General features: G+C 59.7%; 1 protein-coding gene across 4 annotated transcripts; it reads left to right on the top strand.

Annotated features, from left to right (window-relative positions):
• Positions 1 to 8,763: 8,763 nt before the first annotated feature.
• LSM14B (LSM family member 14B) lies at positions 8,764 to 20,141 on the top strand. 4 transcript variants are annotated; one of them, XM_047853670.1, is made up of 10 exons: positions 8,766 to 9,091; positions 10,818 to 10,981; positions 12,068 to 12,203; positions 12,967 to 13,083; positions 15,038 to 15,205; positions 15,455 to 15,532; positions 15,755 to 15,916; positions 16,243 to 16,393; positions 18,180 to 18,365; positions 18,949 to 20,141. In XM_047853670.1, exons 1-9 carry the CDS (start codon positions 8,965 to 8,967, stop codon positions 18,349 to 18,351), a joined length of 1,275 nt encoding a protein of 424 aa, XP_047709626.1. In that variant the 5' UTR covers positions 8,766 to 8,964; the 3' UTR covers positions 18,352 to 18,365; positions 18,949 to 20,141. The 4 variants fall into 4 exon arrangements, 3 of the variants coding, with proteins under 3 accessions (XP_047709627.1, XP_047709626.1, XP_047709628.1); XR_007151074.1 differs by lacking the exon at positions 18,949 to 20,141 and having other exon boundaries at positions 8,764 to 9,091; positions 16,243 to 16,564; positions 18,180 to 18,315; XM_047853671.1 differs by lacking the exon at positions 15,455 to 15,532 and having other exon boundaries at positions 8,765 to 9,091.
• Positions 20,142 to 21,231: the final 1,090 nt, after the last annotated feature.

The raw sequence follows: 21,231 nt of genomic DNA, 5'->3' as shown, positions 1-21,231 counted from the left end.
GAGGCTCTGACTCGCCTTTGTTGAGCCCAGCAGAGATGGTGGGAGGCAGTGGCACCAGGGCCTGGCCATTTCTGCCCAGTGTGGGGCTCCTCCCCCAGACTCTCTCTCCTCAGCAGCAGCTCCTGCTGGGTGGGCAGAGACTTGGCCAGGCCTGCAGAGTGGCTGACAGCTCCCAGCCCAGCCTGACTTCCCCGACCTCCCCCATGGGTGTTACTCCCAATAATCCATACCATCCCTCGTCTCGGCACCTGCTTGCCAGAGAAGCCAGCCTGGGACCCTCTCGCTTGGACTTTGTGTGATGACAGGCAGGGCAGCCGGGACAGCTCACCTATTCACTCAGCAAACGTGTGGGGTGGATGTGTAACGGCACACTGGAGACCGTGGCTTTCCCAGCCCGGGTGTGCACTCGGGCTCTGCTCGGACGGTGGGCACGCTCCCCACCTGTCCTTGTCCTCAGTCTCCTGTTTGTGAGACCACTCTGGAGCGTTGCTGTGCCTGTCAGGCTGCTTAGCACGATGCCCGGAACACGCTCAACAATTACAAATCTCAGCTGCTATGGTTTCTCCTTCGAGCACTCGCTGCAAACTATTTACCGTGTGGGCCTTATTTTTCTGAGAAATGAAAACACGTGGTCTGCGTGCATCAGGATGGGGATGGAAACAACAGGCTTGAAGACCTGGAACTGGAGATCAGGGTCTCTGGGCTGCATGCCGGTGTCCACTGTGCTGCGTGACCAGCCAGGCTAAGAGGCTTCTCCCAGGGGTGGCCAGTCCCCTCCCAATGCCAAGCTTTGAAGAAAGTTCTACCTGCCCTGCTCATCTGAGCACAGAAGTCTGCCCCTCGGGCAAATGCTGGCAGGGAGTGGACACTTGGTGCCGAGGCACTCGCCCAAGCAGGGAAATGAGTCTCATTCCCGGATGGAGCAGCAGCACCACTGACACGCGGACACCCTGTCCCCAGATAACATCGGGCCGGGGCCAGTTGACCTCACATGCTGCTGTGGGAATATAGAGTGGTACGGCCACTTTGGAAAACAGTCTGGCCGTTTCTCACAATGTTAAATATGGAATGATGACGTGCCCAGGCAATTCTACTCCTAGGTATATACCTGGGAGAGATAAAAACATAAGTCCTCACAAAAACTTGCACACAAATGTTCATAGCTGTGTTATTCGTGGTAGCTGAAAATTAGAAACCTGAGAAAACACAAGCAACTTCGTACGGTGGAATGTGACTCAGCCATAACAAGGAAGCACCAATCAACACTGCAATGTGGAGAAGCCTTGAAAACGTGTATAAAGGATGCCAGGTGAAAGAAGCCGTCACATAAGACCACGTAGTGTAGGGGCACCTGGTTGGCTCAGTCGGTTGAGAGTCCAACTCTTGATTTTGGCTCAGGTCGTGATCCTAGGGTTGTGGGATTGAGCCCTGCATTGGGGTCTGTGCTGAACATGGAGCCTGCTTGATAGTCTTTCTCCCCTCCCCCACTCATGCGTGTGCGGATGCTCTTTCTCTCTCTCTCTCTGAAATAAAAGCCAAAAACAAAACAAAAAAAAGGACCACATAGTATAGAATCTCATTGCAGTGAAATTTCTAGAACAGGCAAACCCACAGTAATTGCCTAAGTCTCAGGGAGAGTGGAGCGTAGTGATTACTAGTGGCTAGAGGTTTCGGATGAAGTGATCCAGGAATTCACTGGAGGTGGCTTTACGCCTCTGGTGCTATGCTAAACCCCACTAAACTGTACGCTTTGAATTTTCTTAATGTTTATTTTTGAGAGAGAGACAAACAGAGCATGAGTGGGGGAGGGGCAGAGGGAGGGAGACACAGAATCCGAAGCAGGCTCCAGGCTCCAAGCTGTCAGCACAGAGCCAGACGTGGGGCTCAAATCCATGGACTGTGAGATCACAACCCAGGTTGAAGTTGGATGCTTAACTGACTGAGCCACCCTCGTGTCCCTAAACTGTACGTTAAAAAAAAAAAATTTTTTTATGTTTATTTTTGAGAGAGAGAGAGAGAACAAGTGGGGGAGGGTAGAGAGAAAGACACAATCCAAAGCAGGTGCCAGGCTCTGAGCTGTCAGCACAGAATCCAACGTGGGACTAGAATTCACAAACTGTGAGATCATGACCTGAGCCTAAGTCAGACTCTTAACCGACTGAGCCACCCAAGCGCCCCTAAAATGTATGCTGTAAATGGGTGAATATTATGATATGTAATATTTCAAAATTTTTATTTTGTTTCATTTTTTTTTTTGTTGATTTATTTTGAGAGTGAGCGAGCGAGCACACGTGCATGCACACGCAGGGGAGAAGCAGAGAGAGAGAGAGGGACAGAAGATCCCAAGCACGCTCTGTGCTGACAGCAGCGAGCCCAATGTGGGGCTTGAACTCACGAACCGTGAGATCATGACCTGAGCCAAAATGGACGCTCAACCACTGAGCTACCCAGATGCCCGTCCATAAAACTTTTAAACAAATAAGGAAGTGAGTAAGGCATGAATTCCAGTCCAGCCCATGGTGGAGACACCAGACTCTGGAGTGATCATCCTGAGGTCCCGCACTTCATGCTGAATGCTGTCTGTGAAAACACTCTGCCCCCAAACCCAGCAAGACTCCCAAGGCAAACGTGGCTCTCCTGGCCCAGAGCTTGAGAAAGGCAAGTATGTATTCACGTAGGTCTGTGATGGCCTGTAGGAACCAGATGGGCCACGGGCTGTGGTTTCGGGCGCCGTCCTCTCTGTGTAGCCGCTGGTACCCACTGGAAAAGCTGGAAGCGGTCTTGTACTGAGGAGCCATCTTCCTGGGGTACAAGCCCCCTTCCCAGCCCGGCCCACGTGCTGCCTTGTGTCCGCCTGGGCACCTACAGGCTCCTCATGCACATTATTTCTTTCCACCCGGTGCATGAATCCAGCCTTTGCGTTCAGGATGTTTAAGGCAGCAGCAGAAGGGAAGGTTTATTGGGGTAACACCCCAGACCTTAACGCAGTGAAAATACCCGTGTGCCTGGCTCATCTGCATGCTGCAGCCTTTTACCGGGCCGTGAGAATGTCTTAGTAAGTGTACAAGGGGCACCCAGGCTGGCTTACGGAGCGCTGTCAGCGGAGTCCAGGCTTTGGGAGCCTGGGCGGTCTCTCCCACTCCCTCTTTACTTCGTTCTTGGGGCTGCAGTTCTGCCCCACCGGCACACAGGGCCCAGCCTTGGAGTCGACTTGGAGCAGGCATCCTAGGACGCTCCGGGTAAGCCTGTGGGTTTCCATGGCAACTGCCGAGGATGTGTGGTGAGGACAGAGCCTTGAAGAAGTAACTGCTTCCCCAAATGCCCAGCTCCAGCCTCAGGGCAGCCCCCATCCGGGACACCTTTGAAGGGTGAGCTCCTTGAGCACAAAAGTCACTTCTGGTCCCTGGCCCCCAGGGCTGAGGGCTGTGGGGCACGGCGCGTAGGCCAGCAGCCTGACGCTCCAAAGGGAATCCCGGCCCTGCTCTCTGCTGGTCGTGTGCCTCTGGCCGAGCACCTGGCTGGCCGCCTCCCCTCTGAAGGTGCGGTGTCACACCTCCAAGGCCCGGGACCGGGTCAGGGGAGGGGAACACACGACCGGGCGGGCACCTGTGCCGGCACAGGGCAGCTCAGTAAACACTGGCCGTTGTGGGCACTTAGTAAAAGCATAGTGGGTTGCCCTGGAACAAGGCTCTCCGTTTACTTTCTTTCCAAGTGTGATAGACATGCGCACAGAAGTGCTCAGGTCACGTGTGTTCAGCTCCACGGATATCCACAAATGTAATGCACCTGTGTAACCAGTACCCATGCGTGGCCGGCTCCCAAAGCCATGCGGGCTCCTTCGAGCCCTTAGGCCCCTAGTGACCGCCACCGTAACAGCGCGGGTGTGCTTCCCTGTGAGCCTACGTGCAGGGGGTCAGGCCATCATTTTCCGTCTCTTTCTCTTGCCGCCCTGTCCCTGCAGCCCAGTTCCACTCACACTCAGTGCCCCAGAATCTTCCAGCAGGGCACACGCTGCCATCAAAGGTCCAATCTGCTGCCAGCGGGCCCGGGGGTTTCCGGTTTCACTGCGAAAGCGTTCTGGGGCACAACTGCTGGTGAGCAGACGCACCGTCGCTGGGTCCTCAGAGCCATCTTTTAGGGGCACGGGGCCATACACTCCCCTTCCCTGCTCGTCACATCCCCTCTCCTCACCCTCAGCTGTGGCCTTGGTCACCTGGTCGTCCTTTCCCTCTTCCCTCGGGAACTGTCAGGGGACAAGGTCCAGGTGGCCGGCAGGCAGCCCGGACAGACTCGCTGTGCTGGCCGCTCTCACGGCCCCTGTAAGCTGAGCCCGACAGACAACAATGGCACGCTCCCCTCGAGCCAGGCCGGCTGTGCAAGGGCTCTCAGGCTGGTGGGGGGCAGGGTGGCACCATCAGGGGCCCCCACCAACTAGCAGGGAAGGGGGAACCAGGAGCCACCCCCAGGCCATCTGCCACTTTGCTGTCCAGCTCTCTCCTCAGCAGGCCACCCCCAACCACCCCCTCACCTGCCGGGAGGCTGTCCCTCCGGGCCCCTCTCGGCCTGGATGTCTCTTCTTCCCTGGAAAGGCCGAGAGGCGCCCCAGGCAGAGGGAAGAGGTGGCAGAGCCCTGTGGCTGAGGATGGCTCCGGCGGCGGTCCTGAGGCCGCCCGTACCCCACCCAGGCTGTCACCCTCACCGCCAGGGCCCCGCAGGCAGGGATCCGGGACGGGGCACGACTGGGTTCTTCTGTGCGCTGGTCCCGCGTGAGCAGCTCCTTGCACATTCAGTGCTCGTCTCTCTGAGGTGGGGTCTAGACGTCTCGGACGCTGGGAGAGCGAGCCCACAGCCAGGAGGCCCGGGGCCGGGTTCCAGCAGTGAGGCCCAGGAACATGTCCCCCCACACTGTCCCCACTCTTCAAGCTTTGGGGAGCAGCAGCGGAGTTGACCGCCATCAGGAGAGAAGCCCCTCGGGCCTCCTCTGGTGCCCTCTCCTATTTCCAGAATCTCGAAGCGTTTCCCTCTGAACTTCTGAGGGGCAGCTCCCCTCGGGGAGCCAACTCTGTTCAGCCCTCTGCCCAGCGGGAAGCTGGGAAAGGTGGCTGTGGCTTGCTGGGGTCGGGGCCCTCATGTTTTTCTTGGACTTCTCACTCCCTAGCTCCCTCACACCAGAGTGCTTAACTGGGAAAGGGTGGAGAGGGAGGGGAGGGGAGAGGGCAGGGGGAGGGGAGGGGAGAGGGGGAACAAGATGCACGAACCTCAGGCCCTCACCTACTGGTGCTCCTCGTGTCTCTAAGGAAAACAGCCCTGTAGGGCCCTGGGCAGGAGGAAAGGGATTTCAACAGGATTCACAGAGAGCAGGTCAGACCTCAGAATTCTTGGCTCCGGAAGAACAACAAGATCCCCTTCCAGTCTTTTCCCTCCCGGCTCCTCCGGTCACCGAACACCCCCAACACCCCGGGCCTCCAGCCCCTTTCCCTGCTGGGAAGGCCTAGTAGGTGGCACCTTCAAAGCCAGCCCTGATCTCCGCGCCCAGCCCGCCTGTACTCTCGGCTGCCTCCGGGCGGCGCTACCTGCAGCTGGGCCAGGGCTTCCCCAGAGGCGAGCACCCGCATCCCTTGTGCCAGCCTCGGGAGACGGGTGAGGTCCTGCCCCGCTGGCATGCTCCCACGCTTCAGGCCACTGACTTGACTTGCTGTGTAGATCACCCATCACTGACGTGTCTTTGAATCAACTCACCTGTTACGTTTTGCTCCTAGCAAGCAGTGATACCTAGCATACCCACTGTCACGTGGCCCATACTTCCTCAGGGGGACATCAGAGTCACAGTGATATGCTGTGGCAACGTGCCCTCCTCTTGCAGGACGCTGGCCGTGTGACGCTGCCAGCCTGTGATGGGACCCGGGAGGCGTCCCACGTCCACATATTCACACCTGTCCTCATGAGGGCCCGCTTCACTCTTCTCCATACACACAGCAGGTGCTTAGGTAAGCGGCTCATGTTTGCAGTGGGTGGTCCTCGGCACAGCCAGCTTCCCACTGGGTGGGCCCAGGCGGTGGGCTCCTGGCCCCTGCCAAGGCCCCCACGGGCACGGTCTTCCAGGCTCCTCACCAGCACTGACGAGATGGGCAGCATAGCTATAATCTCTGTTGGACAAACAGAGAAACTGAGAGGGAGTCCGAAATGCTCAGGGTTTCCCAGCTCCTCAGCAGTCTCTCCGTCCACCCACCCCCCCATCCCCACCCCAGGAGTCTAAGGCTTGGCGATAGATAGGCTCCGTGAAGAGCTGTCTAGGGTGGACGTGCTGGATGGGTGTGCCCCAGCTTGGGACACAGACCACGCCGATGACCTCCAGAGTCAAGTTTAGGTACTGCCACAACCGTTCCCTTTCTCAAACCTTCTGCAAAGTACCCTCCGCTCTGGGCAGGACACCAAGGAATGGGTGGTAGGACTGGCATTCCTGGGCCTGTGTGCCCCATATATTTTTAGCCTCTGCCCTGCCTGGGCATTTGCCCCGTGGCTAATGTCCTCACGGAACCACCTAGCTGCACACCAAGAAGCCTAGCAGGCTCTTGGAGGTCTCCAGGAATGACACCACACCCTGGTCCTGAGGCTTCGGGTCTAACTCTCTTTTCCAAGACAGAACCAACTCCTGTTAGTGAAGAGTCCTTCCCCACCTCCAACACACAGGCCTGTGGCCCAGAAACCAGGATCTGGGAGGCACAGAATCTGTAACATTGGGCAAGTCATGTTCTAGAGCTGGAAAGTGGAGGGAAGGAGGGCTGCGGCTGCACGGGGGGACAACCAGGCCAGATGGTTGCAGAGATGATCAGGGGACAGGGGACGACAGCTACTCCAGACAGGTGGGCTCCCAGGGAAAGGCTGTGCCACAGTGAGGGAGAGCCCTACCTCTGTCCCAGGAGCAGGAGGCCCGGATCCCCAGAGATCTCTCTCAGTGGGGCTACACTAATTCCATGGCCGTCCTGTCCTTGCTCTCCTCACCACTGCAATTTTCCACGAGTCAAGAACCAGGTCTAAAATGTACAGGTAGCTCTTGGCAGATACACTTTGAAGACTTTTCCATCTCTTCCGCTCCCTTTTCTCAAATTCTGGTACTGGCCATGGCTGAGTGCCGGTGGGGCCAGAGTGTTCTGTGACGGGCAGGCACCTGTCCTGCCAGCAGCTCCTCTGTCCTGTGCTGGATCTCAGTCCTCCTCTGTAAGACCAGGGGAGTCAGAATGCCTGGTCTGTGGGGTGGCTCAAGTTGTTCTCTGCAGTGGCTTTCATTCGTTTGTTTGGCACTCTGGTAAGAAACACATCCCACGTTTGACCCAGTACCCACGTAAATATTCACACATGTAAATGGCCTCAACACAAAACAATATTCTATGTGGGATGCCCTGATATTTTCCGTTTTATTCTGTTTCATTTTTATAAAATGCTGGTCACCATGCACCAAGTTTCTTCCAGGGCCCAGCACTAATCCCTGATCTGATGGGCCGGGCCGGAGGGAGAGACGGACAAAAAGCCAGCGCACACGTGCGCGCTCTTAGTGGCTGACCGCGCAGGGACAGTCGGAGCCCCCCTCTCCGCCTCTCACCGAGGACGGCCAGGAGGCCTCCGGGCTGGAGCCGGGCGGGCCAGGCCAAGCCAGGCGGGGCTTTGAGGCGCTGGTAGCGGGCTGGGATTTATTTTAAGGGACACGAAGCTACCGCAGGTTTGGGGGAGGGGAGGGATTAAAAGACAAGATGCGCTCAGCACTTTATATTTAGCGGCTGACGCGCCGGAAGCGCTCGTTACCCGCAGCTGCCACTGCGCCCAGAGGGCAGCCCCCGCCTCCGCGTCTGGGGCAGGGACCCCGAACCCCGCCTTCAACTCCCCGAGCAGGGACTCCCGAGCCCCCGCCTCCACGTCGCAGGCAGGGACCCCGAACCCCGCCTTCAACTCCCTGGGCAGGGACTCCCGAGCCCCCGCCTCCACGACGCAGGCAGGGACCCCGAACCCCCCCTTCACCCCGCGGGACAGACACCCTGAACTCCGCCTTCACCTTCCGAGACAGGGACTCCCGTCTCCCCGCCTCCGCTCGTAGGCAGGGACCCAAACCTCGCCTTCGCCTCCCGGGCAGGGACCCTGAACCCCGCCTTCACCTCGCTGGACAGGGAAACCTGGCCCCTGCCTCCACGTCACGGTTAGGGACCTCGGCCCCGCACCCCGCCTCCACGTCGCGGGCAGAAACCCGCAGCTCTCGCCTCCGCCCGCCCCCCCCCCCCCCCCCCCCCGGGCAGGGACTCCGGCCCGCCGGTGCTTTAGAACGGGAGGGACGGGGCGCACCCCGGCCGGGCGGCCTTCCAGCCCAGGACAGGGGAAGCGCTTCTGGTCTCTTCGGCAGAGACGCCAAGGAGCTCTGGAGACTGCTCTCAGGAACTGGCGCCCAGGGCTTCGTCGCCGCGCTCCGCCCCCCGGCCCCGCCCCTCCAGCATGGCCCCCCCGCCCCCTGCCTGCGCACGCGCGCTCCGCCCCTCCCGATTCCCACCCCTCCCCCCGAGCCTGCCCGCCAGGTCTCGTGCTCCCACCCCGCGCGGGGCCCGCCGGGAGTTGGCCGAGGAGGGGGCGGAGAGCCGGGGGAAGCCCGCCCGGGCTCACGGCGCGTGCTGCGCAGGCGCGGAGAGCGGGCCCGCCCCCAGGCAAGCGGCGCGGCCATATTTAAAGGGAGGCAGGCGCGGCTATCCAATGGGCGGCGAGCGTGCGGGGGCGGGGCGTGGCGGCGCGAGGCCCCGGATGTGGCTGCTGCGGCCCCTCCTCCCCCGCGCTCCCCTCAGAGCCCCCGGCCGCGCGCCGCCGCTTGCTTAGTGGTCCCCGCGCAGGCCCGTCGGGCGACGGTGAGGAGGCGCCGAGGCGGAGGAGCGGGCGGCGAGGCGACCGCGCGGAGGCGAGCGGGCCAGGCCCAGCCGGGCGGCCGCCGCCATGAGCGGCTCCTCGGGCACCCCGTACCTGGGCAGCAAGATCAGCCTCATCTCCAAGGCGCAGATCCGCTACGAGGGCATCCTCTACACCATCGACACGGACAACTCCACCGTGGCGCTCGCCAAAGGTAGCGGCCCCGCGGCCGCCCCAACCGCCCCGGCCCCCGGGCGCCAACAGCCGGTGGGCGCCGTCGCCCCCCCCCCCCTCCGGGAGCCCCCCACCTTCTCGGACGCTTCCTCCCCCGCGAAGCCCCCCCTCCCCCGCCGGGCTCGGCCGGCACAATGGTCTCCCCCGGCCCCGGCGGCGGGTTATTGTGCGCGGCCGGCCCGCCCAGCCCGAGGGTGGGGAGGGGAGGTGGGGGCGGGTCCAGCTCCCACTGCGCCGCCCCCTCCTACGCGCAGCCCACCTCTGCAGGTGGCGGGCCGGTGCTGCTGGGCTGGGCGGAGGGGGCGGCGGGCGCCGAGATCCCGGTCCCTACGGAGGAGGGGCGGGGCGAGGGGCCTGAGGCTCCCCGGGGCCTCCCCAGAACGCTACTCCTGTGAGCCCTTCTGGAACCTATTAAGCAGCTGGGGCCTTGAGCCTGAACAAACACCACGTCTTAATGGAGCCTCCTGCCGGGAGAGGAGCATCGGTCGGCTGCTAGGTGCCCCCACTTAAAGCGCTCTCCTGCCCTAATGCAGACGTTCGGTCTGTGGCTTTCCCCTTTTGTGGCCGACCCTTCCCTGGAGGCGCCGTGAGCACCCTGAAGCCCCCGCCAGACGTAGAGGCAGGAGGCTGGAATGTGGCTCTAGGGGAGTCCAGAATCTTTTCCAGGCTTGTAGAGGCAGGAGGAGGTGGCTCAAAGTTTCTTTGTCTTCATCCTCCGGGGGAAGATGGCGAGTGTCCTTCCCTTGCCTCTTGGAGAGAAGTGCCGGGTGCAGCCAGGGCTGCAGAAACCCTGGGTGTTTGATGGGTGTCGTTGGGCCTGTGAGGGTCAGGGCACGGCGTCCCTGTTTCCCACGTCAGAGGGAGCCTTGGGCCTTCAGGACGCAGTCATTCCAAACTCCGGGCAGACCTCCTAAAGTCAGGCGCCCGAGTTCTTCTAGGAGAGACCAATTGCGTGGCTCCAGGAGAGAATCCAGAGTTGCAAGGTTATGTGTTGACGTGTACCCTTGGCACTTGAGTGTATCTGGCGTGCCATCCCCGTTGGAGAAACTGAGGCCCAGAGCCTCTGGTCCTTAGCAGGAGTTGTGCTCAGATTAGATAGAGGCTGCTTCGAGCCCAGCTCTGCCCCCAGAGCCTGAACCCTGCTGGGAAGGGTGCATACCCCAAGAAGGCCTTCGGGCAGACCCAGGCTGGCGGTGGTGTGGGTCCAGGCTCTGAGCCCACTTCTCCCGTTGTTTCTGTGAGAGCCCCTCCCGGGGAGGGTGCGGGTAACAAGCCCACAGGCTTCTCGCCTAACAAAACAAACTCCCAGGGGTGACGTGCGGCGAGGTTTCAGGCAAAAAGCAGCTGGCGGGCTGTTTAATCTCGCAAGTCAGGTGTAGAGGGGTGTTCTGCAAAGTGGACTGTTTGCTCAGGGCGCTGGCCCTCCTGTGCTCACACTTGAGAACCGTCAACTTCGGGGGACTGTGGGCCTCAGAACTTGTTAACTTGTCTTTGGGCCCCTAACCTTCTGGAGCGTTGCCAGCCGGGGTCTTGTAGGCATTGTGCTCTGGAAACTGGGGGGCGGAGTAGCCGTTGGGAGGTAGACCGAGGGTGGTGTGCAGGGCAGGGCCGGGCACAGAGTGCCCGAGGGCTGCAGTGCAGGAGGATGGATTGAACGCCCTTGGCCGAGGACGACAACCTAACCCTTCTCTCTCTCAACTCCCAAGTGAGGTCTTTCGGTACCGAAGACCGTCCCACAGATAGGCCGGCCCCCCCGCGAGAGGAGATCTATGAGTACATCATTTTCCGGGGAAGTGATATCAAAGATATCACCGTGTGTGAGCCTCCGAAAGCCCAGCACACGCTCCCGCAGGACCCTGCTATCGTCCAAGTAAGTGTGCTGCCCTCCTCCCGACGTGGGCACGCTTTCCGAGAGGTGCCGCTTTCCAAGTGGAACTTGGTGTCCTCTGTCTGGCGGGAGCGCTCAACTCGAGGAATAGCCTTTCAATGAAAAGTGGTTTAATTTCTGCGCAGGCTGTTGCTGCAGAAAGTCTTAACCTCAGCTTGTGGTGTCGTGTGTTGTAGAGTGAGACTCTCCGTGTGTGCGAGTGTGTGTGTGTGTGTGTGTGTGTGTGTGTGTGAGAGAGAGAGAGAGAGAGAGAGGGAAGGGGGTGGTGCTTCTAGTCTTCCGGGGAGGCTTGGGAAATCACGTTTGTCCTTACTGTTGGGTCGAGACAGCAGGACTTGCTCTCCTGACGTCGTCTGGATTTTAAACCCCAGTGTCGTGGGACATGGACCTTGCGGTTCTTAGGCCGTATACGTGCCTCCTGCGTTAGGGCAGAATTTGCCCAGGATTACCGGGGAGCCTAGCTTAATAGTTTCTTGACTTGCGCATCTGAATATTCATTGGTCGCTCCGAGGAGGCTGCTTCTGCGGGAGGCTCTGGGACTGAGGGCGCTCCCTGGAAGGTAGCATACTTGGGGAGGCTCTGGGGACATGTGGAGAAGCCCCGGGCCAGACCTATGAAAGGTCTGGAGGGAGACTTCTCAGAGACTTCAGAAGAGGCAAGTACCTGAGTCAGGCCTCGGGGCACAAAGAGGTCTTTGGGGAGCAACAGGCAGCAGCGTCCCTGAGGGTATGGGGACCGGAGAGGTGTCGCACGTGTGGGAACCGTGTGGCTGGGCTGCTGCGTGGTGGGGGCAGGGCCAAATCTCGGATGGCAAGTCTGCCCTCTGACAGAGGCTAAACTGGGGAACGACAGCCGGTGGGGAGCCATCTGAGGGGTTAACTGAGTTAGGGGAAATTCCGGTTAGAGGGACCCGGACGGGCAGACCTGGCTACGGGATGTGGGAAAGGCAGCTCTGAGCTCGCTTAGGTGGTTCTGGAGGCTTTGCCCCGCGACCCCGGGCCTCCAGGAACACAGGCAGACAAGTCTGACTGCTCTGCGCTGCTCTCATCTGTGTGTCTCGTTGGTCAGTCTTCCCTGGGCTCGGGCTCGGCCTCCTCCTTCCAGCCACACGTGCCTTACAGCCCCTTCAGAGGGATGCCGCCCTACAGCCAGCTGGCTGCCAGCTCTCTGCTTAGCCAGCAGTACGCCGCTTCCTTGGGTCTAGGTGAGTAACCTGTTTCTGTCTGCTAAACTCGCGCTGTGATCTCCAGGAGGCGGGGCCGCAGACCCCGATCGTGGGGACACCCTGCTCCTGGCCTGTTCTGCTTGTTCCGCACGCTCAGCACGGCACTCAGTGCCACTTGAACCGGTTAGAACGCCGGCTGACTCTTCAGTTGAGAGTAAAAGAGTTCGTCTGACTTTGGGGACAGATGAGTCAAATCAAAATTCATTTGAAACGTCGGCCTGGGTCTGGGTGGAAGTCACGGCACGTTTGCTTCAATAAGAAACAACTGGTTTTGTGATTACGGATGGGATGGGCTCTAACTATTGACACCTTTGGAAGCCCGTAAACGCAAAAAGCTGAATCGATACCCATCCGTTAGGCATTTTGCTGTCCCTGCTTTGCTCAAAAGTTCCGTCCCCCGAGGTGGGTCGATCCTGGAATGAGGTTCTCTTCTGCACGTGTAGCGTGACAGTCTGCCTGGCCCCGGACGCAGCTTTGCGAGGCGTTCAAACCCTGGAGTCGGCAGGCTCCTACCCCAGCCCGGGGCTGTGGGCAGGCCCTGCAGACCTGCTCTTGGGCCGCTCCTGAGTCACGCTGTCCGGACTGCTGCTCTGCCTGGCTCACGGTGTTTCTAGAATAGGTTTGTGTGAGCCACGTGTCCCGTGAGAGGTTGCTTGGCTCTTCCGAGCTTGCTGGACACGGGACCGGGGTCTCGTTACTTACTTGCGTACTTTCTCTTTTGCTCTCCTCTGTCTTCCTTTAGAGAAGCTGGTGAGCCCTCCAGCCTCGGCCGCAGCTTCCAGCCCTAGCTCTTCTCCGTCTCCACAGCCCGCCTCAGAGCTTGACGTGTCCTCAGAGCCACATCAGCTCACCTCCAAGGGTAACCGCAGTCGGGGAGAGCTGCATGCTGTCTTGCCGTCCTGAGAGCAAGGGGGTAAACCAGTAGCCCAGAGCGACAGTGGCTGTAGTAGATGCTTTGCCAAGCCCGAGGGTCAATTCAGCTGCTTCCATGTGGTTCAATACGTAGTCGTGACTTACTAACGAGCTCGCACGGTTTTAAAGAAGGCGTTAGAAAGAACTGACCGGGAACTTGTTCACTCCCCCCTGGGTCCAGGGTCTGCTTGGACCTGGATCGAGACTACCAAATGTGGGAAGCTTTGCAAAGAAAGCCTTTCCCTGGGGCTCCAGCTGGCCTAGAATGTGTTCTAGATTGCTGGGTGACACTGCAGGGGAGCGTCCCTAAGAAACTCACATGTGTTCTGGGAGCCGCGTGGCATATTCGTCACCCTTCCGAGAGGCCTCGGGTGTCTTTCTAACGTGAAGCCCCGTTAGAATTGGGAGATTCGCTCGAGCAGGTGAACGGCGTGGGCCAAGTGACCAGCTTGTTAATGCCGGGGTGCACTGCCTGTCTCAGCTGGGCCGTGGCACCTGTTGGGGCTTCTTGGTCTTTCTTGATGTTCTTCTCGTTTCTCTGAGAGCTGAGGTTCACGTGCCTGACTGGGTAGAGCGCCATGCCCTGCCCTCCCCGCTGCGGAGGTTCGGTCCAGGGTCGCACCCAGAGCATCCGTGCCAGTCTGTTATTTTGCACGTGTTGCTTTCCGTTCCCACACGGATGCCAGTGTGTCCCTGACGTAGAAGCAGTGGTGTGTTTGCCCAATTAAAGTTTACGTTAGACCGTTTGTTCTTTGAATTGTTGGTGTAAAGCTGCTCTCAGGGGAGGGTAGTTTGTTGATGGTTTTGTTTTATCAAGAACGGGTGAGCCTGAGTCTCACCCCCATCGAGTTAAGAGTGTGGCAGGAGCAGCCGGGCTGCGTTCCCGGGAGGGCCCTGCTGGGCAAGGTGGCAGGCCGGGGAGGGGGCTCCGGCGTGGTCCCGTCACAGGACACCTGCGCGCGCCAGTATGCGAGGCCCTCCAGCTTGCCTTGGGAGCTCTTCTCTTGATCTGGTCGTGAGGAAGGTTTCACAGTAACTGCCTTAGTTTCTGTCTCACGTGAAGAACCAGAAAGCTGAAATAGCCAATTTTCACGCGTAATGGGCCGTCTCTCCTGATGGTGACCTCCGTGCTCAGGGCCCAGGTTTTGTGCCTCAGAGCTCTGTATGCCTCTGCCCAGCCCCACAGTGCCCCGTTTAGACGGTACGGGGGGGGGGGACGGACCAGTGTGGGTGGCGTGCCCTCTCCCCCTTCCTGCCTCAGAGGACACCTCGGGAGCTGGGACCTCCGCCGAGGGCTGAGACTGCAGTGTTGTAGGGACAGACTCTGGTACGGCCCCACCACCAAGGGCAGCCTGGGAGCCTTCGTCTCTTCAAGATGCACTGCTTTTCTGTAGTCGGGTCTTATCACATCATTCTTTTGGTTTTGTTATGCCTCAAGCAGAAACGACCGCCTTCTAGAGCTTAACTTTAAAGAATGACCGTTTACTAGAAGATCCCAGACTGGGGTGGTTCTTGTCCAGCGTGGACCAGAACAAAACAAATTCCCAGACCGTGAATTTGCCAGCATCTTGGAACCAAGGAGCCCCCTCGGGCTTAGAGCTTGTGTGGTTTTTGGAAAGCTGTTTTCTAAACCACCTGGGAAGTGTTCATTTCTGGCAGGGTGTTTTTGTCTCCTCGGGGTTACCTAGGTTGGGGATCGGGGGCTCAGGGCTCCCTGGTGAGCTGGCCTTGTGGCCGCCGGGCTAGTCACGGGAGGGGATGGTCCGGGAGGCTCTGCCAGACTTGGGAGAGTCTCGAGGTGGTGCCTTCAACTGCCCGGCCTGCCACCCCGAGGGAGGGGCTGGAGGGCCGTGAGGTTTTCTCCTCTCTGGTCTTCAGCGCTCCTTCCCTTCCCATCTCAGGAGCTGGTTTTCCATCCGTCCCAGTCGGCAAGAGCCCCATGGTGGAGCAGGCCGTCCAGACTGGTTCTGTCGATAACCTGAATGCCAAAAAGCTGTTACCTGGCAAGGCCACCGTGGGGATGCAGCTGAACGGGCGCCCGGCCCAGCCGGGCGGCAAGACCACCAGCGGTACTTGTCCCTTCCCGTCCTGGTGTCCGCTTCACCGCCTCAGAGTGGCGCCCTGCTTCCTGGGGTTCTCTTTTCTGTCTTCTTTCTTTTTCATTCAAAAGCCCGCACCCCCTGCCCCCCATCGTAAACACCGCGTGTTCTCGCAGGGCCTGCCCTTGCTGCGTGGCCCCTGTGCTAGCGCCACCCCGCTTCCGTCGTTGGGCTCTGCTTCGGTGGGCGCTTGCCTTACTCTTTCCTTTTGCGCCTTAGATGTAGTTCAGCCGACAGCTGTGCAGAGTCAAGGGCAGGTGAACGACGAGAACAGAAGACCTCAGAGGAGGAGATCAGGTAACAGCTGTTGTTGCCACCTGAGTTCCGGGGAGCCGCGGGCCACCCGGCTGTGCTCCGCTTCTCTGCTCGCCCCTCTGCTTGGTCTCTGTGGGTGACGGCTTTGGGGTGCTGGGGCTCAGTGTCCGCTTCCGTGTGCCTTGTCCCCTCTCTGTCACCCATCTCACTGGAGTAATGTCAGCTCGGCGGCTCACCAGTCACGGCTTTCCTTCCTTCCCCCAGGGAACAGACGAACGAGGAATCGCTCCAGAGGGCAAAACCGCCCGACTAACGTCAAAGAGAACACGATCAAGTTTGAGGGCGACTTTGATTTTGAGAGTGCAAACGCCCAGTTCAACAGAGAGGAGCTGGACAAAGAGTTTAAGAAGAAACTGAATTTTAAAGGTGTTTGGCGTTATGCAGAGGGTGCCTTCCCCACCAAGGAGTGTCTGTAGCTGCAGGTGCAAGACAGATGGGTGGGGGCGGGGCAGGCGTGGAAGCGGCGCCATCTAAGGAATTCCTGAGTGAGGACGAGGCTTGGGGTAATGTGCAAACTGCTCGTGGGTGAGGAGCAAGCTACACGGCTGGGGGGGGGGGGTGGGCCCCTTCTGACACAGATAATGAGCCATCCCCCCCCCCCCCCCCCGCCATGTGCTTGGCCTGAGGACAGCTGACCAGGGGCCCGCCCTGGCCGAGGGAGGCATCACCTTGTACTCTGCTTCTCTCTGCAGATGACAAAGCTGAGAAGGGGGATGAGAAGGACCCAGCGGTGGTGACCCAGAGTGACGAGGCTCCTGCTGAGGAAGACCACCTGGGGCCCAACTGCTACTATGACAAGTCCAAGTCCTTCTTCGACAACATCTCTTCTGAGCTCAAGACCAGGTCAGGGGCCCTGGTGAGGGGGCCGGGCTCGGGGCTGGCGAGGCCTGGATGAGCTGGCAGGAAGACACTCATTCTGCCTCAAAACTCCGGAGCCTGGGCCATGCTCTCTTGAAGACCAGACTCCCGTCTAAGTTCAGGACAAACCTAAGATCCTCCTCCTGTTTCTGCCGTGTGAGTACACCGGTCCCGGTGGCGCCAGCAGGTGGCAGCGCGGAACCCCTGACAGTCACAGGCACCTGAGGGTTGGGCCGAGGTCCGGCCTCCGCTTCCATCTTGGCTCTGCTGCTCTTCTGTCCGCTGAGGCTGAGTTCGGCACCATGCTCCCCAGCTGAGTGATGGGCCGTTCGGTCACACGCCGCCTTGTCCTGGCAGCCGACCCGGTGGCCTGAGGCCCTTGCTGCCTGCAGCAGCTGGCCTGCGTGTTCGGCTCCCGACTGCTTGAGACCGGGGACCTGGGCGTGCAGTTAGAGCCCCTGGAGGCTGGTGCTCAGAGGTTACCCTGCGAGCAAGCTAGATGGTATAGAAAGGGCAGGCACAGAAACCCGTGTGCACTCAGTCCGCAAACGGAGTGCCAGACATGCTGCTGGGCCTCGAGGGCACAGCACACGCTGGGGCCCTGCTGTCCTATGTTTCAATCCCGGCAGGGAAAGTAGAGAGTATGTGTACGAATAGGATAGAAACGCGTCTGGGCAGGGGCAGGAGGAGGCTGGGCAGGGCAGGGCCTGGCGGGGGGGGGGGGGGGGTTGGAGATAAAGGTAAACCGAGTACGGAGGTGTCACACCGTGTGGTGCTGGGAGCGCTCGTGGGTGGACGGAGGAAGCTTCCGCACACAGGCCCGCCTGCCAGGCGTCTGCCGCACGCCGGAGCAGAGTCCCAAGCGAGGCGGTCAGGGATGAAGGGGGCGCATGCGAGCAGGGCGAGTAGGTCACGGTGACGACCAGCTTGGGTGCCGGGAGCTGTGGGCGGCTGTCCAGGTTGGAGCTGGGGGCAGTGCCGGTTGACCTCTCCCCCGTCTCCGCTGAGGATGCCGAAGGCGGGCAGAGGGGCCGGTGGCCCACCCGGAGGCCTGTGCGGTAGTCCTGGGGCCTCGGAATCGGGTGGTGGCGGCGGCGGAGGAGAGCTCGGCTGCTGACTCCGCTTTGCAGGGAGAGCGGACCGGGTTTGCTGACAGGTTGTGAGGGGAACCACGACGACCGTCGGGGTTGTCGGGCTGGGCGGGTGGAGGGTACAGCTGCTGGCTCTCTAAGCGAGGCCAGGGGGGGCCGTGGAGCGGGAGTTCTGTGCCTGTAAGCGGACATGGGGCCCTCGCCTGGGACACAGAGGTGGGTGCTGGCCGCATCCTCAGTACGAAGGGCGCTGGGTGGTGCGTGGTGTCATTGCCGTGGCCCCACCGTCCCCAGGGCGTAAGCCTCATATTCTTGGAGATCCCGCTCCATCTAGCCCAGTCCTCTCCTCACATACTAGAAACTTCTCTGTGGAGGCGTCTGTGGTACGCTCCAGGTCTCGGAACCTGCCTGGGCACTGCCTAGTGTCACGCACTCACCTTGTCGATAAAGGCAGGAGAGTTCATGCTGGGCAGCCCCGCCCGGTGAGCAGCAGACCCCTTTGGCAGTGTGGCCGGGAGCACCCGCAGGGTGGGCTCTCTGGCTGCGGGGTCCTGACTGGGTCACCCCCTCTGATGGCTCCACCTGCCGGTCCTTCCCCCACACCCCCTCCCTGTGCTGGCTCAGGAAGCTGTGACCAGATGCCGGCTGCAGTCGGTCTCATGCACCTGTCTGTGGTCCAGTTCTAGGCGGACTACGTGGGCCGAAGAGCGGAAGCTCAACACGGAGACTTTCGGGGTATCGGGAAGGTTTCTTCGTGGCCGTAGCTTCAGGGGTGGATTTCGAGGGGGCAGGGGCAACGGTACAACCCGCCGCAACCCAACTTCCCACAGAGCTGGGACCGGCAGGGTGTGAGGATGGGGCCGCAGGTGAGTGACGGAAGGGGGCTTCTGGACCCGGTGGTGGGAGGGCGTTGGGGGGGCACTGCCTGTGGGCACCCTCCTCGGGAAGAGCTTAGGAGCCCTGGAGCCGGCGGCCCTGGCTTCCAGCAAGAGGAGGAGCCTGCGGGAATTGGGGCCGAGATGAGGGCCCTGGCCCTCTGAATCACCTGGGGGGGCTCCTAGGGACGGCAGGCCCCCGAAGTGCGGGTCCGGGGGTGGGGGCTGGGCGCGTGCTACTGCAGCGTGGTCGGCAAGGACTGCCGTCACCAGCTGGCCTCCCTGCCCCGCAGGGACCCCCAGGTGCGCATGAACAAGGTCCCATCCACCCGTGTGCCCCGTGGGTCTGGGCGGGCAGTGGGCTGCAGGTGTGCCCAGTGTGCACAAAGGTGATTTTCATGGCTGATGGGGACTGGAAAGTCTGGGGAGCCCTGGCCTGGCTGGGGTGGGAGGGAGGCTGAGCGCCCTCGTTCTCCCCAGGACCCTGTGTGCCTGGCTCCTGCCGGGGGGGACGGGGGCTGCCGAGTGGGACGTGCTGAGCGTGCTCACGTAGCGTCCTGTCCCTTTCTCGCAGGTGCCTGCGGAAGCAGCACGGAAGCGAAGCTGTGTCTGAGCTTACCGGAAAACGCCGCGCTTGCTTGGGAGACGTGGGTCACTTTGTTTACCGAGTTTGGAAAACTCCCGTACTACTTACTACTTGTGTTCTGGACTTAACGGGACTCGGACGTGGTCTGAGTTAGAACCACTTGTTTGGGGGAAGTATTCGTGGGTAACCTCTTTGAGGTGTCTTGGCCTGTCTTTGCTCTTCAGCTGCACACAGCCTAATTCTAAGGTTTTGGTACTTTGGAAAAAGGTTTCTAGGGCAAAAGCTTGATCCTCACTTTGTGACTTTTTTTGTGTGACAGCTTCGACTTTTTTAAAGCGGAGCCAGATCTCATTCGGCAAACGTGGCAGCCAGTTGCATCTTTATGACCCGACTGGCCTCTGGTGCTGCTGGCCTGGCACCCCCCAGTGCCGTAGGTTGGGGTCTCAGGAGTCAGGCAGGGCCAGCCTGGGGACGTGCGGGGGTGGGTGGGCCTGGGCAGGGAGAGTGGGGGTGTCCCACGGATCATGTTGTAGAAGCAAACCAGACAACCCTTACATCCAGAGCCGTGATGTCAAGGTTGAGGGCTGGTGGGTGGTGGGGGCTAAGTCCTGGAGGCTTAGGAAGGGGTCCTGAACGTGAGCTAGGAACTGTTGCTCAGAGCCTGGCTTCCATAGGAATCAGGGTTGGGGACCAAAGCTCTGTGGTGTCCCCACCCTTCCTGCCCCGTCCCTGCCATCCCCTGACCCAGGCCAGTCACTGTTGGACTCTGGCCACCGTTCAGTGTCTCGTCCACTTGGAAACGAGCCAGTCTTTTTTGCAAGGTCGGTTGACCGAGAACATATTTCTTCTTGATTGTAAATAGTTCTGTGTTTTTGTTTTACAGGTGGGTGGAGGGAGGGTGGGGAATATAAATTTGTTGCATGAGTAAATGGGTCAGACCTTTAGTATAAGCATGCGCCCTTCTGACGGACAGGGCATTGTGTTGAACATAAGCACCTTGGTAACTAAACCCCTTTAAATAGCTATAAAGGTTTTAGTTCTGTATTGATTCAGTTACTGTAAAAGCTTGGGTTTATTTTTGTAGGACTTAATGGCTAAGAATTAGAACCTAGCAATGGGTTGCTCTGTTGGAGTAATGTAAATTGTAATTATAAATAAACGTGCAAACCTTTAAAACTTTCTTCTCTGCTCTGAGAGTAAAATCGTCCTGTTGGTTGTGCTGCTGGAGTCCTATCCTGTCTGCCGTGCCCGTCCCGAGGCAGGAGCTGTTCAGGCCTCGTGCTAATAGGCTCCTTGGTGACATCTGCTCTCAAGTGACATTGACCCGGTTGGTCTGGGTAAAGGGCATGAGCCAGCCCGAGTGTGCAGCGGGCCAGCTTCCCAGAACAGGGGGCTCTGCTCTCCAGACGTGGGACAAGAGCTGGTTCTAAAAGCTCTGTCCACAGTAAACCTGCTTGGGAGATGCCTGCCCCCCACCCCAGGCTGCTTGGAGCTCCTGTGTCCTCTGTGCCCTGTGGCCTGTTCCAGGGCTGGACCCCGCACCATCCAGAACAGCAGACGTGGCTGTTTGGACCGAAAGCGCCCCGCATCACTGAAATGGGTTTCTGGGGGTCTTTGAAAGGCCCGCCCCATCCACTGTGTCACCGCTCCCTCGGTGCCTGCCTGTGGTTCCGCTGGGCCCAGAGCAGGCCCAAGCAGCAGGGGGCTGGCCTGCAACGGCACGGCACCGTGGTCAGTTTCACAATTTCAACAAGTTCTCAGCAACCTTCCTTTTTGGGGGAAACAACTAACATCCTTGGCCAATAAAAAGTTAAAATCTTCCATAGTCAGATGCAGGTAGCCAAAACACGAATCCTCCACGAAGTAGGTGACTCAGCGGTCGCACTAGGCAGGTATTTCCTTTAGGCGATCTAAATATAGTCCCGTCACAGTTTACCACAATGACTAACTTCACTACTGACGCTCTATGCTGACGTTGTGACAATGCTACATTTTACACTGAGCTCAAAACGTATCTGGGCGTTTTTACTCCTTTCTAGATCGAATATATACGTGCCATTCAGCGAGAACCCAGTGAGGGAAGCTGCAGACGGAGGTGGGAGCAGCGCCCTGGAATCCCAAGGGCACAGCTGGCAGGGCAGCCGGCCCAGGGACTCAAAGAGCCCTTTGTGCCATCGCCCGGTGGGGCAGGGGTGCCCGGCGGTGGTCCTGTCACCGGGACTGGTGGCAGAGCTTCCTGTGAAGCTGTGAAGCTGCAGGGGTGAGGGCAAG

This window comes from Prionailurus viverrinus, chromosome A3 (genome assembly GCF_022837055.1).
Source record: "Prionailurus viverrinus isolate Anna chromosome A3, UM_Priviv_1.0, whole genome shotgun sequence".
Classification (NCBI taxonomy): Eukaryota; Metazoa; Chordata; class Mammalia; order Carnivora; family Felidae; genus Prionailurus; species Prionailurus viverrinus.
This window is presented reverse-complemented; position numbering and strand designations above follow the sequence as displayed.

Bases quoted from the DNA above. Each gene is read 5' to 3' on its own strand.
- LSM14B (XM_047853670.1), top strand. From the start codon at position 8,965: ATGAGCGGCTCCTCGGGCACCCCGTACCTGGGCAGCAAGATCAGCCTC. The intron at 10,982-12,067 runs GTAAGTGTGCTG...CTCGTTGGTCAG, and splicing joins AGGACCCTGCTATCGTCCAA to TCTTCCCTGGGCTCGGGCTC. The intron at 15,917-16,242 runs GTGTTTGGCGTT...TTCTCTCTGCAG, and splicing joins GAAGAAACTGAATTTTAAAG to ATGACAAAGCTGAGAAGGGG.